The 14,897-nt window shown below is 63.8% G+C and overlaps 1 protein-coding gene across 1 annotated transcript in view; it reads right to left on the reverse strand.

The window, feature by feature from the left end:
* The window catches only part of LOC132813377 (kinesin heavy chain-like), a 20,346-nt gene extending 5,467 nt beyond the window's left edge, over window positions 1-14,879 (reverse strand). The window contains exons 1-3 of the mRNA XM_060823132.1: window positions 14,665-14,879; window positions 6,986-7,139; window positions 5,616-5,698 (exon numbers count right to left, since the gene is read on the reverse strand). Of these exons, the coding sequence (XP_060679115.1) occupies window positions 5,616-5,698; window positions 6,986-7,139; window positions 14,665-14,761 (334 nt within the window). The 5' untranslated portion in view covers window positions 14,762-14,879. The remainder of the gene's footprint in view (window positions 1-5,615; window positions 5,699-6,985; window positions 7,140-14,664) is intronic.
* Between the last annotated feature and the right edge of the window lie 18 nt (window positions 14,880-14,897).

A 14,897-nucleotide genomic window follows, 5' to 3' on the forward strand; every position in this document is an offset into this window, starting at 1 on the left:
ACAGGGGGTTAGCTACAGAGTAAAGCTCCCTCTACACCATCCCCCCACTCCCAGGGACAGGGGGTTAGATACAGAGTAACGCTCCCTCTACACGGTCCCCCACTCCCAGGGACAGGGGGTTAGATACAGAGTAAAGCTCCCTCTACACTGTCCCCCCACTCCCAGGGACAGGGGGTTAGGTACAGGGTACAGCTCCCTCTACACCGTCCCCCACTCCCAGGGACAGGGGGTTAGCTACAGAGTAAAGCTCCCTCTACACCATCCCCCCACTCCCAGGGACAGGGTTAGATACAGAGTAAAGCTCCCTCTACACTGTCCCCCCACTCCCAGGGACAGGGGGTTAGATACAGAGTAAAGCTCCTCTACACTGTCCCCCCATTCCCAGAGACAGGGGGTTAGATACAGGGTACAGCTCCCTCTACACCGTCCCCCACTCCCAGGGACAGGGGGGGTTAGATACAGGGTACAGCTCCCTCTACACCGTCCCCCCACTCCCAGCGAAAGGGGGTTAGATACAGAGTAAAGCTCCCTCTACACCATCCCCCCACTCGCAGGGACAGGGGATTAGATACAGAGTAAAGCTCACTCTACACTGTCCCCCACTCCCAGGGACAGGGGATTGGATACAGAGTAAAGCTCCCTCTACACCGTCCCCCACTCCCATGGACAGGGGGTTAGATACAGAGTAAAGCTTCCTCTACACCGTCCCCCACTCCCAGGGACAGGGGGTTAGATACAGAGTAAAGCTCCCTCTACACTGTCCCCCCATTCCCAGGGACAGGGGGTTAGATACAGGGTACAGCTTCCTCTACACCGTCCCCCACTCCCAGGGACAGGGGGTTAGATACAGAGTAAAGCTCCCTCTACACCGTCCCCCACTCCCAGGGACAGGGAGTTAGATACAGAGTAAAGCTCCCTCTACACTTTTCCCCCCACTCCCAGGGACAGGGGTTAGATACAGAGTAAAGCTCCCTCTACACCGTCCCCCACTCCCAGGGACAGGGGGTTAGATACAGAGTACAGCTCCCTCTACACCGTCCCCACTCCCAGGGACAGGGGGTTAGATACAGAGTAAAGCTCCCTCTACACCGTCCCCCACTCCCATGGACAGGGGTTAGATACAGAGTAAAGCTCCCTCGACACCGTCCCCCACTCCCAGGGACAGGGGGTTAGATACAGAGTACAGCTCCCTCTACACTGTCCACCCACTCCCAGGGACAGGGGGTTAGATACAGAGTAAAGCTCCCTCTACACCATCCCCCAACTCCCAGGGACAGGGGGTTAGATACAGAGTAAAGCTCACTATACAGTGTCCCCCACTCCCAGGGACAGGGGATTAGATACAGAGTAAAGCTCCCTCTACACTGTCCCCCCACTCCCAGGGACAGGGGGTTAGACACAGAGTAAAGCTCCCTCTACACCGTCCCCCCACTCCCAGGGACAGGGGGTTAGATACAGAGTAAAGCTCCCTCTACACCGTCCCCCACTCCCAGGGACAGGGGGTTAGATACAGGGGGTACACACGGTGTGGGTCAGGGAGCGGGGGTACACACAGTGTGGGTCAGGGAGCGGGGGTACACACGGTGTGGGTCAGGGAGCGGGGGTACACACAGTGTTCAGGGAGCGGGGGTACACACGGTGTGGGTCAGGGAGCGGGGGTACACACGGTGTGGGTCAGGGAGCGGGGGTACACACAGTGTGGGTCAGGGAGCGGGGGTACACACGGTGTGGGTCAGGGAGCGGGGTACACACGGTGTGGGTCAGGGAGCGGGGGGTACACACGGTGTGGGTCAGGGAGCGGGGGTACACACGGTGTGGGTCAGGGAGCGGGGGTACACACGGTGTGGGTCAGGGAGCGGGGGTACACACGGTGTGGGTCAGGGAGCGGGGTACACACGGTGTGGGTCAGGGAGCGGGGGTACACACGGTGTGGGTCAGGGAGCGGGGTACACACGGTGTGGGTCAGGGAGCGGGGGTACACACGGTGTGGGTCAGGGAGTGGGGGTACACACGGTGTGGGTCAGGGAGCGGGGTACACACGGTGTGGGTCAGGGAGTGGGGGTACACACGGTGTGGGTCAGGGAGTGGGGGTACACACGGTGTGGGTCAGGGAGCGGGGGTACACACGGTGTGGGTCAGGGAGCGGGGGTACACACAGTGTTCAGGGAGCGGGGGGTACACACGGTGTGGGTCAGGGAGCGGGGGTACACACGGTGTGGGTCAGGGAGCGGGGGTACACACGGTGTGGATCAGGGAGCGGGGGTACACGCGGTGTGGGTCAGGGAGCGGGGGTACACACGGTGTGGGTCAGGGAGCGGGGGTACACACGGTGTGGATCAGGGACAGGGGGTACACACGGTGTGGGTCAGGGAGCGGGGGTACACACGGTGTGGGTCAGGGAGCGGGGTACACACGGTGTGGGTCAGGGAGCGGGGGTACACGCGGTGTGGGTCAGGGAGCGGGGGTACACGCGGTGTGGGTCAGGGAGCGGGGGTACACGCGGTGTGGGTCAGGGAGCGGGGGGTACACACGGTGTGGGTCAGGGAGCGGGGTACACACGGTGTGGGTCAGGGAGCGGGGGTACACACGGTGTGGGTCAGGGAGCGGGGGTACACACGGTGTGGGTCAGGGAGCGGGGGTACACACGGTGTGGGTCAGGGAGCGGGGGGTACACACGGTGTGGGTCAGGGAGCGGGGGTACACACGGTGTGGGTCAGGGAGCGGGGGTACACACGGTGTTCAGGGAGCGGGGTACACACGGTGTGGGTCAGGGAGCGGGGGGTACACACGGTGTGGGTCAGGGAGCGGGGGTACACACGGTGTGGGTCAGGGAGCGGGGTACACACAGTGTGGGTCAGGGAGCGGGGGGTACACACGGTGTGGGTCAGGGAGCGGGGGGTACACACGGTGTGGGTCAGGGAGCGGGGGGTACACACGGTGTGGGTCAGGGAGCGGGGGGTACACACGGTGTGGGTCAGGGAGCGGGGTACACACGGTGTGGGTCAGGGAGCGGGGGTACACACGGTGTGGGTCAGGGAGCGGGGGTACACACGGTGTGGGTCAGGGAGCGGGGGGTACACACGGTGTGGGTCAGGGAGCGGGGGTACACACGGTGTGGGTCAGGGAGCGGGGTACACACAGTGTTCAGGGAGCGGGGTACACACGGTGTTCAGGGAGCGGGGGTACACACGGTGTGGGTCAGGGAGCGGGGGTACACACGGTGTGGGTCAGGGAGCGGGGGTACACACGGTGTGGGTCAGGGAGCGGGGGTACACACGGTGTGGGTCAGGGAGCGGGGGTACACACGGTGTGGGTCAGGGAGCGGGGTACACACGGTGTGGGTCAGGGAGCGGGGGTACACACGGTGTGGGTCAGGGAGCGGGGGTACACACGGTGTGGGTCAGGGAGTGGGGTACACACAGTGTGGGTCAGGGAGCGGGGGTACACACGGTGTGGGTCAGGGAGCGGGGGGTACACACGGTGTGGGTCAGGGAGCGGGGTACACACGGTGTGGGTCAGGGAGCGGGGGTACACACGGTGTGGGTCAGGGAGCGGGGGTACACACGGTGTGGGTCAGGGAGCGGGGGGTACACACGGTGTGGGTCAGGGAGCGGGGTACACACGGTGTGGGTCAGGGAGCGGGGGTACACACGGTGTGGGTCAGGGAGCGGGGGGTACACACGGTGTGGGTCAGGGAGCGGGGGTACACACGGTGTGGGTCAGGGAGCGGTGTACACACGGTGTGGGTCAGGGAGCGGGGGTACACACGGTGTGGGTCAGGGAGCGGGGGTACACACGGTGTGGGTCAGGGAGCGGGGGGTACACACGGTGTGGGTCAGGGAGCGGGGGGTACACACGGTGTGGGTCAGGGAGCGGGGGTACACACAGTGTGGGTCAGGGAGCGGGGGTACACACGGTGTGGGTCAGGGAGCGGGGGTACACACGGTGTGGGTCAGGGAGCGGGGTACACACAGTGTTCAGGGAGCGGGGTACACACGGTGTTCAGGGAGCGGGGGGTACACACGGTGTGGGTCAGGGAGCGGGGTACACACGGTGTGGGTCAGGGAGCGGGGGTACACACGGTGTGGGTCAGGGAGCGGGGGTACACACGGTGTGGGTCAGGGAGCGGGGGTACACACGGTGTGGGTCAGGGAGCGGTGTACACACGGTGTGGGTCAGGGAGCGGGGGTACACACGGTGTGGGTCAGGGAGCGGGGGTACACACGGTGTGGGTCAGGGAGCGGGGTACACACGGTGTGGGTCAGGGAGCGGGGGGTACACACGGTGTGGGTCAGGGAGCGGGGTACACACGGTGTGGGTCAGGGAGCGGGGGTACACACGGTGTGGGTCAGGGAGCGGGGGTACACACGGTGTGGGTCAGGGAGCGGGGTACACACGGTGTGGGTCAGGGAGCGGGGGTACACACGGTGTGGGTCAGGGAGCGGGGGTACACACGGTGTGGGTCAGGGAGCGGGGGTACACACGGTGTGGGTCAGGGAGCGGGGTACACACGGTGTGGGTCAGGGAGCGGGGGGCAGAGGGGTTGGGGTAAATATGAGATGGCCCTCAGATCGAGCCGGGGGGGGGGGGGGGGGGGGGGGTCAGAGAAGATCTCACTCACCGGTTCTCATTGATGTCAGTTTCATTGCCTGAGGGAGAGGAAGAGACAGGGAGAGAGAGAGAGGGGGAAGGGGTGGTCACAGGGAGAGAGAGGTGGATGGAGGGAGGGGGAGAGAGAGAGAGAGAGAGAGAGATGGATGGGGGAGAGAGAGAGAGAGAGAGAGGTGGATGGAGGGAGGGGGAGAGAGAGAGAGAGAGAGAGAGATGGATGGGGGAGAGAGAGAGAGAGAGAGAGGTGGATGGAGGGAGGGGAGAGAGAGAGAGAGAGAGAGGTGGATGGAGGGAGGGGAGAGAGAGAGAGAGGTGGATGGAGGGGGAGAGAGAGAGAGAGAGAGGTGGATGGAGGGAGGGGAGAGAGAGAGAGAGAGAGAGGTGGATGGAGGGAGGGGAGAGAGAGAGAGAGAGAGAGGTGGATGGAGGGAGGGGAGAGAGAGAGAGAGGTGGATGGGGGAGAGAGAGAGAGAGGTGGATGGAGGGAGGAGAGAGAGATGATGGAGGGGGGGAGAGAGAGGTGGATGGAGGGAGGAGAGGGGGAGGGGAGAGAGGGGGGGAGGGGGGAGGGGAGAGAGGGGGGAGGGGGGGGGGGAGAGAGGGGGGGGGGGGGGGGGGAGAGCGGAAAAAGAGAAACGCAGAGAGTGATGAGAAAACAAAGAGGACGATACAGTCCGGGCTGTGGGGACATTAAGCCCCTGATTCCTGATTCCACCCTGCCCTGGGTCACCCATGAACTCGGTGGGTAAGACATCTCCTGTGTACCTGACCCTGCGTCACTGCGTGACACAGCTACCTCACCCCCCCCCCGCCCCCCGTGTTAGCCTGGACCTGACACCTCACCTCCCTGCAGCCTGGACATTACCCCAGTCAGCCCCCAGCCACCACCACCCCCCTCCGCGAACCCACTACCCCCACACCCAGCTGAAGTCAGCTGAAGCAGGTCGTGGGGTGACGGTTCAGCGATGAGCCCAGGCGCCATGTTCTGGAGGAGGACCCCTCACCGTTGTCAGGCACATGTCGAGGGCACACACGGAAACTGTCTCCGGACAACACTGACCCGCTCGGACAGCTGCCACTCAGAGTGCTAGGAGAGAGAGAGGGAGGGAGAGAGGGAGGGAGAGAGGGGGAGAGGGAGGGGGGGGAGAGGGGGGGGGGGGGGGAGAGAGAGACGGGGGGAGAGAGAGGGAGAGAGAGAGATGGAGAGAGAGGTCAGAACATCACCAAACCACCTGAGATAACATTAACAGCTCCTCCTGACTCACATTTGAGACTGAGGGAATCGCTGCATTGTCAGAGGGTCAGGGCTGAGGGAGTGGGAGCTGAGGGAGGGTCAGGGCTGAGGGAGTGGGTGCTGAGGGAGGGTCAGTGCTGAGGGAGTGGGTGCTGTGGGAGGGTCAGGGCTGAGGGAGTGGGTGCTGTGGGAGGGTCAGTGCTGAGGGAGTGGGTGCTGTGGGAAGGTCAGTGCTGAGGGAGCGGGTGCTGTGGGAGGGTCAGCGCTGAGGGAGGGTCAGTGCTGTGGGAGGGTCAGTGCTGAGGGAGTGGGTGCTGTGGGAGGGTCAGTGCTGTGGGACTGGGTGCTGTGGGAGGGTCAGCGCTGAGGGAGTGGGCGCTGTGGGAGGGTCAGTGCTGAGGGAGGGTCAGTGCTGAGGGAGTGGGTGCTGTGGGAGGGTCAGTGCTGAGGGAGCGGGTGCTGTGGGAGAGTCAGTGCTGAGGGAGCGGGTGCTGTGGGAGGGTCAGTGCTGAGGGAGGGTCAGTGCTGAGGGAGCGGGTGCTGTGGGAGGGTCAGTGCTGAGGGAGCGGCTGCTGTGGGAGGGTCAGTGCTGAGGGAGCGGGCGCTGTGGGAGGGTCAGTGCTGAGGGAGCGGGCGCTGTGGGAGGGTCAGTGCTGAGGGAGCGGGCGCTGTGGGAGGGTCAGTGCTGAGGGAGTGGGTGCTGTGGGAGGGTCAGCGCTGAGGGAGGGTCGGTGCTGAGGGAGGGTCGGTGCTGAGGGAGCGGGTGCTGTGGGAGGGTCAGTGCTGAGGGAGCGGCTGCTGTGGGAGGGTCAGTGCTGAGGGAGCGGGCGCTGTGGGAGGGTCAGTGCTGAGGGAGCGGGCGCTGTGGGAGGGTCAGTGCTGAGGGAGCGGGCGCTGTGGGAGGGTCAGTGCTGAGGGAGCGGGCGCTGTGGGAGGGTCAGTGCTGAGGGAGTGGGTGCTGTGGGAGGGTCAGCGCTGAGGGAGGGTCGGTGCTGAGGGAGGGTCGGTGCTGAGGGAGTGGGTGCTGTGGGAGGGTCAGTGCTGAGGGAGCGGGTGCTGTGGGAGGGTCAGTGCTGAGGGAGCGGGTGCTGTGGGAGGGTCAGTGCTGAGGGAGCGGCCCTCCAGATGTATTTTACTTACTATTTGTCTGTGGTGTGGTCCCCCAGTCCTGGTACGTACATGGGCTGGCAGCTCTGAAACAGTGTGTTGCTGTAGGTGCATGTACTTGGGTGATAGAGCCCATGGGTGCTGACCGGAGAGCAGGCTGCATGGTATCCTGGGCGCACTGGCTTGGCTGAAAGAGAGTGAGAGAAAGAGGGAGAGAGAGACACACACAGAGAGTCTTGACTGAGCACTAACAGCTGGGGAGATGTTGCTGGGACTGTGTAACGCCCTTCAGTCAGCCCCAGGCCGCGAGAGTGCTGTGTGCAGCTCTGGAACCCGCGTTATCCGGGGGGGTGACGGGGTGTGGTGTGTGACAGAGGGGCGTGATTTACCAGGACATTACCCTCCCTCGGGGGGGAAGGGAGGGGCGGTTGGAGGGTTTCGGTGACTGAGCGAGATGGGACAGGCTGTTTACCCTGGAGCAGAGGAGACTGACCGAGGGAGATGTGACTGAAAACCTGAAGGGCTGTTTCTGCTCCATCCCAGTCCCACCCGCGGGGATCCAGCTGTAAGCACAGGCCTTTCTGTCCCGCCTCACAAGAGACCATCACTGCCTACATTGTCAGCTCCATCCCCCCCATCCCCAATATGAATGATAGACAACACCTCTGATGTCTGTGGGCGACTGAACATCACACACTCACTCACTTCTGTACGTGAGCCAGAGGGTTTTAAAGAGAATTTTCCTCTCCGGGGTGCCTTGGTGCTACGTGCACACAATGTTGCGACTACGCCTGACCGTGACAGGTCAGGGAGCTGTACGTACACAGATACAGAGAGACACACACACAGGCGCTGTCCCTCACACGCAGAGAGACACACACTCTCAAACACACACACACAGACATCCTCACTCTCTCTCTCTCTAACACACTCTCTCACAGAGACACAGACACAAACACTGTCACAGAGATACACAGAATCACACACTCACTCTCTCTCTCTTACACACACACACACACACACACACACACACACACACTCTCACAGAGACAGACAAAAACACTCCCACAGAGACCCACAGAATCACACCCACTCTCTCCCTCTCTCACAGACACATTCTCTCTCTCTCACTCTCTCTCTCTCTCTCACACTCACACACTCAAACACGCGCACACACACACACATACACACTCTCAGAGACACAGACAAAAGCACTCCCACAGAGACCCACAGAATCACACACACTCTCTCTCTCACACACACTTTCTCTCTCTCTCTCACACACACACACACATACTCTCTCTCTCGCTCTCTCTCTCATACACACACAGACACATTCTCTCTCTATCTCTCACACTCACACACACAAACACACACACTCCCTCTTTCATACACACACTCTCAGAGACACAGACAAAAGCACTCCCACAGAGACCCACAGAATCACACACACACTCTCTCTCTCTCTCACACACACACAAACATACTCTCTCTCTCACTCTCTCTCTCTCATACACACACACACCCACACACCCACACACACACCCACACACACACACACACACACACACGCGATCACTGAGGTGCACACACCCACAGTCAGTTTGGCTGAAATGCCTCCATGATAACCTGAGATGTGTTTAATGTTCTCAGTAAACAAACACAGAATGTTAATTCCCCCCTTACCACTGACCGCCTGCTGGGACAGTGCCCTGGTGGGTCAGTGCCCTGGTGGGTCAGTGCCTGCTGGGTCAGTGCCCTGCTGGGACAGTGCCCTGGTGGGTCAGTGCCCTGGTGGGACAGTGCCTGGTGGGACAGTGCCTGGTGGGTCAGTGTCTGGTGGGACAGTGCCCTGGTGGGTCAGTGCCTGGTGGGTCAGTGCCCTGGTGGGTCAGTGCCTGCTGGGTCAGTACCCTGCTGGGACAGTGCCCTGGTGGGTCAGTGCCCTGGTGGGACAGTGCCTGGTGGGACAGTGCCTGGTGGGTCAGTGTCTGGTGGGACAGTGCCCTGGTGGGTCAGTGCCTGGTGGGTCAGTGTCCTGGTGGGTCAGTGCCCTGGTGGGACAGTGCACGGGTGGGACAGTGCCCGGGTGGGACAGTGCCCTGGTGGGTCAGTGTCTGGTGGGTCAGTGCCTGGTGGGACAGTGCCCTGGTGGGACAGTGCCCTGGTGGGACAGTGCCTGGTGGGTCAGTGTCTGGTGGGTCAGTGCCTGGTGGGACAGTGCCCTAGTGGGTCAGTGCCCTGGTGGGTCAGTGTCTGGTGGGTCAGTGCCCTGGTGGGACAGTGCCTGGTGGGTCAGTGCCTGGTGGGACAGTGTCTGGTGGGTCAGTGCCCTGGTGGGATAGTGCCCTGGTGGGTCAGTGTCTGGTGGGACAGTGTCTGGTGGGACAGTGCCCTGGTGGGACAGTGCCTGGTGGGACAGTGCCCTGGTGGGACAGTGCCCTGGTGGGTCAGTGTCTGGTGGGTCAGTGCCCTGGTGGGTCAGTGTCTGGTGGGTCAGTGCCCTGGTGGGTCAGTGTCTGGTGGGACAGTGCCCTGGTGGGTCAGTGTCTGGTGGGTCAGTCCCTGGTGGGTCAGTGCCCTGGTGGGTCAGTGCCTGATGGGACAGTGCCTGATGGGACAGTGCCCTGGTGGGACAGTGCCCTGGTGGGACAGTGTCTGGTGGGTCAGTGCCTGGTGGGTCAGTGCCTGGTGGGTCAGTGCCCTGGTGGGACAGTGCCCTGGTGGGTCAGTGCCCTGGTGGGTCAGTGCCCTGGTGGGACAGTGTCTGGTGGGATAGTGCCCTGGTGGGACAGTGTCTGGTGGGTCAGTGTCTGGTGGGACAGTGCCCTGGTGGGACAGTGCCTGGTGGGTCAGTGCCCTGGTGGGACAGTGCCCTGGTGGGTCAGTGCCTGGTGGGACAGTGCCTGGTGGGTCAGTGCCCTGGTGGGACAGTGCCCTGGTGGGACAGTGCCCTGGTGGGTCAGTGCCCTGGTGGGTCAGTGCCCTGGTGGGACAGTGTCTGGTGGGTCAGTGCCCTGGTGGGTCAGTGCCCTGGTGGGACAGTGTCTGGTGGGTCAGTGCCCTGGTGGGACAGTGCCTGGTGGGACAGTGCCTGGTGGGTCAGTGCCCTGGTGGGACAGTGCCCTGGTGGGACAGTGCCTGGTGGGTCAGTGCCTGGTGGGACAGTGCCTGGTGGGACAGTGCCTGGTGGGACAGTGCCCTGGTGGGTCAGTGCCCTGGTGGGACAGTGTCTGGTGGGACAGTGCCTGGTGGGACAGTGCCTGGTGGGACAGTGCCCTGGTGGGTCAGTGCCCTGGTGGGACAGTGCCCTAGTGGGTCAGTGCCCTGGTGGGACAGTGCCCTGGTGGGACAGTGTCTGGTGGGACAGTGCCCTGGTGGGACAGTGCCTGGTGGGACAGTGCCTGGTGGGTCAGTGCCCTGGTGGGACAGTGCCCTGGTGGGACAGTGTCTGGTGGGACAGTGCCTGGTGGCACAGTGCCTGGTGGCACAGTGCCCTGGTGGGTCAGTGTCTGGTGGGTCAGTGCCTGGTGGGACAGTGCCCTGGTGGGACAGTGCCCTGGTGGGTCAGTGCCCTGGTGGGTCAGTGTCTGGTGGGACAGTGCCTGGTGGGACAGTGCCCTGGTGGGACAGTGTCTGGTGGGACAGTGCCCTGGTGGGACAGTGCCCTGGTGTGACAGTGCCCTGGTGGGACAGTGCCTGGTGGGACAGTGCCCTGGTGGGACAGTGCCCTGGTGGGTCAGTGTCTGGTGGGTCAGTGCCCTGGTGGGTCAGTGCCCTGGTGGGTCAGTGTCTGGTGGGACAGTGCCTGGTGGGACAGTGCCCTGGTGGGACAGTGTCTGGTGGGAGTGCCCTGGTGGGACAGTGCCTGGTGGGTCAGTGCCCTGATGGGACAGTGCCTGGTGGGTCAGTGCCTGGTGGGACAGTGCCTGGTGGGTCCGTGCCTGGTGGGTCAGTGCCTGGTGGGTCAGTGCCCTGATGGGACAGTGCCTGGTGGGTCAGTGCCTGGTGGGTCAGTGCCCTGGTGGGACAGTGCCTGGTGGGTCAGTGCCTGGTGGGTCAGTGCCTGGTGGGTCAGTGCCCTGGTGGGACAGTGTCTGGTGGGACAGTGCCCTGGTGGGACAGTGCCCTGGTGGGACAGTGCCCTGGTGGGACAGTGCCTGGTGGGACAGTGCCCTGGTGGGACAGTGCCCTGGTGGGTCAGTGTCTGGTGGGTCAGTGCCCTGGTGGGTCAGTGCCCTGGTGGGTCAGTGTCTGGTGGGACAGTGCCTGGTGGGACAGTGCCCTGGTGGGACAGTGTGTGGTGGGAGTGCCCTGGTGGGACAGTGCCTGGTGGGTCAGTGCCCTGATGGGACAGTGCCTGGTGGGTCAGTGCCTGGTGGGTCAGTGCCTGGTGGGACAGTGTCTGGTGGGTCAGTGCCCTGGTGGGATAGTGCCCTGGTGGGTCAGTGTCTGGTGGGACAGTGTCTGGTGGGACAGTGCCCTGGTGGGACAGTGCCTGGTGGGACAGTGCCCTGGTGGGACAGTGCCCTGGTGGGTCAGTGTCTGGTGGGTCAGTGCCCTGGTGGGTCAGTGTCTGGTGGGTCAGTGCCCTGGTGGGTCAGTGTCTGGTGGGACAGTGCCCTGGTGGGTCAGTGTCTGGTGGGTCAGTCCCTGGTGGGTCAGTGCCCTGGTGGGTCAGTGCCTGATGGGACAGTGCCTGATGGGACAGTGCCCTGGTGGGACAGTGCCCTGGTGGGACAGTGTCTGGTGGGTCAGTGCCTGGTGGGTCAGTGCCTGGTGGGTCAGTGCCCTGGTGGGACAGTGCCCTGGTGGGTCAGTGCCCTGGTGGGTCAGTGCCCTGGTGGGACAGTGTCTGGTGGGATAGTGCCCTGGTGGGACAGTGTCTGGTGGGTCAGTGTCTGGTGGGACAGTGCCCTGGTGGGACAGTGCCTGGTGGGTCAGTGCCCTGGTGGGACAGTGCCCTGGTGGGTCAGTGCCTGGTGGGACAGTGCCTGGTGGGTCAGTGCCCTGGTGGGACAGTGCCCTGGTGGGACAGTGCCCTGGTGGGTCAGTGCCCTGGTGGGTCAGTGCCCTGGTGGGACAGTGTCTGGTGGGTCAGTGCCCTGGTGGGTCAGTGCCCTGGTGGGACAGTGTCTGGTGGGTCAGTGCCCTGGTGGGACAGTGCCTGGTGGGACAGTGCCTGGTGGGTCAGTGCCCTGGTGGGACAGTGCCCTGGTGGGACAGTGCCTGGTGGGTCAGTGCCTGGTGGGACAGTGCCTGGTGGGACAGTGCCTGGTGGGACAGTGCCCTGGTGGGTCAGTGCCCTGGTGGGACAGTGTCTGGTGGGACAGTGCCTGGTGGGACAGTGCCTGGTGGGACAGTGCCCTGGTGGGTCAGTGCCCTGGTGGGACAGTGCCCTAGTGGGTCAGTGCCCTGGTGGGACAGTGCCCTGGTGGGACAGTGTCTGGTGGGACAGTGCCCTGGTGGGACAGTGCCTGGTGGGACAGTGCCTGGTGGGTCAGTGCCCTGGTGGGACAGTGCCCTGGTGGGACAGTGTCTGGTGGGACAGTGCCTGGTGGCACAGTGCCTGGTGGCACAGTGCCCTGGTGGGTCAGTGTCTGGTGGGTCAGTGCCTGGTGGGACAGTGCCCTGGTGGGACAGTGCCCTGGTGGGTCAGTGCCCTGGTGGGTCAGTGTCTGGTGGGACAGTGCCTGGTGGGACAGTGCCCTGGTGGGACAGTGTCTGGTGGGACAGTGCCCTGGTGGGACAGTGCCCTGGTGTGACAGTGCCCTGGTGGGACAGTGCCTGGTGGGACAGTGCCCTGGTGGGACAGTGCCCTGGTGGGTCAGTGTCTGGTGGGTCAGTGCCCTGGTGGGTCAGTGCCCTGGTGGGTCAGTGTCTGGTGGGACAGTGCCTGGTGGGACAGTGCCCTGGTGGGACAGTGTCTGGTGGGAGTGCCCTGGTGGGACAGTGCCTGGTGGGTCAGTGCCCTGATGGGACAGTGCCTGGTGGGTCAGTGCCTGGTGGGACAGTGCCTGGTGGGTCCGTGCCTGGTGGGTCAGTGCCTGGTGGGTCAGTGCCCTGATGGGACAGTGCCTGGTGGGTCAGTGCCTGGTGGGTCAGTGCCCTGGTGGGACAGTGCCTGGTGGGTCAGTGCCTGGTGGGTCAGTGCCTGGTGGGTCAGTGCCCTGGTGGGACAGTGTCTGGTGGGACAGTGCCCTGGTGGGACAGTGCCCTGGTGGGACAGTGCCCTGGTGGGACAGTGCCTGGTGGGACAGTGCCCTGGTGGGACAGTGCCCTGGTGGGTCAGTGTCTGGTGGGTCAGTGCCCTGGTGGGTCAGTGCCCTGGTGGGTCAGTGTCTGGTGGGACAGTGCCTGGTGGGACAGTGCCCTGGTGGGACAGTGTGTGGTGGGAGTGCCCTGGTGGGACAGTGCCTGGTGGGTCAGTGCCCTGATGGGACAGTGCCTGGTGGGTCAGTGCCTGGTGGGTCAGTGTCTGGTGTGACAGTGCCCTGGTGGGACAGTGCCCTGGTGGGACAGTGCCTGGTGGGTCAGTGCCTGGTGGGACAGTGCCTGGTGGGACAGTGCCTGGTGGGTCAGTGCCCTGGTGGGACAGTGCCCTGGTGGGACAGTGCCTGGTGGGTCAGTGCCTGGTGGGACAGTGCCTGGTGGGTCAGTGCCTGGTGGGACAGTGCCCTGGTGGGTCAGTGCCCTGGTGGGACAGTGTCTGGTGGGACAGTGCCTGGTGGGACAGTGCCTGGTGGGACAGTGCCCTGGTGGGACAGTGTCTGGTGGGTCAGTGCCCTGGTGGGACAGTGCCCTAGTGGGTCAGTGCCCTGGTGGGACAGTGTCTGGTGGGACAGTGCCCTGGTGGGACAGTGCCCTGGTGGGACAGTGCCCTGGTGGGACAGTGTCTGGTGGGACAGTGCCTGGTGGCACAGTGCCCTGGTGGGTCAGTGTCTGGTGGGTCAGTGCCTGGTGGGACAGTGCCCTGGTGGGACAGTGCCCTGGTGGGTCAGTGCCCTGGTGGGTCAGTGTCTGGTGGGACAGTGCCTGGTGGGACAGTGCCCTGGTGGGACAGTGTCTGGTGGGACAGTGCCCTGGTGGGACAGTGCCCTGGTGTGACAGTGCCCTGGTGGGACAGTGCCTGGTGGGACAGTGCCCTGGTGGGACAGTGCCCTGGTGGGTCAGTGTCTGGTGGGTCAGTGCCCTGGTGGGTCAGTGCCCTGGTGGGTCAGTGTCTGGTGGGACAGTGCCTGGTGGGACAGTGCCCTGGTGGGACAGTGTCTGGTGGGAGTGCCCTGGTGGGACAGTGCCTGGTGGGTCAGTGCCCTGATGGGACAGTGCCTGGTGGGTCAGTGCCTGGTGGGTCAGTGTCTGGTGTGACAGTGCCCTGGTGGGACAGTGCCTGGTGGGACAGTGCCTGGTGGGTCAGTGTCTGGTGGGTCAGTGTCTGGTGGGACAGTGTCTGGTGGGACAGTGCCCTGGTGGGACAGTGCCCTGGTGGGTCAGTGCCTGGTGGGTCAGTGCCTGGTGGGTCAGTGCCCTGGTGGGTCAGTGCCCTGGTGGGTCAGTGCCTGGTGGGTCAGTGCCTGGTGGGTCAGTGCCCTGGTGGGACAGTGCCCTGGTGGGTCAGTGCCTGGTGGGTCAGTGCCCTCTCAGACACTCCCTGTGGTCACTCCCTGCTGGGACGGTGCCCTGTGGGGTGTGTGGGGGTGTGGGACACTCACCGATCTGGGCGGTGTGTGAACGCCGCGGGGTGTTTTTCGTGCGGACCACCTCCTTGATCCGGTCGACCTCCAGCTGGTAGCGTTGGCGGTCTTTCATCGCCCCCTCCTTGGCCTCTCTCAGTGCACCCTCCAGGGCTTTAACCCGGTCAGCTGTAGCCCGAAGCCTCTTCTCCAACTTTGGCAGCTCACAGCGAAGGTCTGCATTATCACGCACCAGCTGTGGGAGGGGGGGG

This window comes from Hemiscyllium ocellatum, unplaced genomic scaffold, assembly GCF_020745735.1.
Source record: "Hemiscyllium ocellatum isolate sHemOce1 unplaced genomic scaffold, sHemOce1.pat.X.cur. scaffold_3621_pat_ctg1, whole genome shotgun sequence".
Taxonomy (NCBI): Eukaryota; Metazoa; Chordata; class Chondrichthyes; order Orectolobiformes; family Hemiscylliidae; genus Hemiscyllium; species Hemiscyllium ocellatum.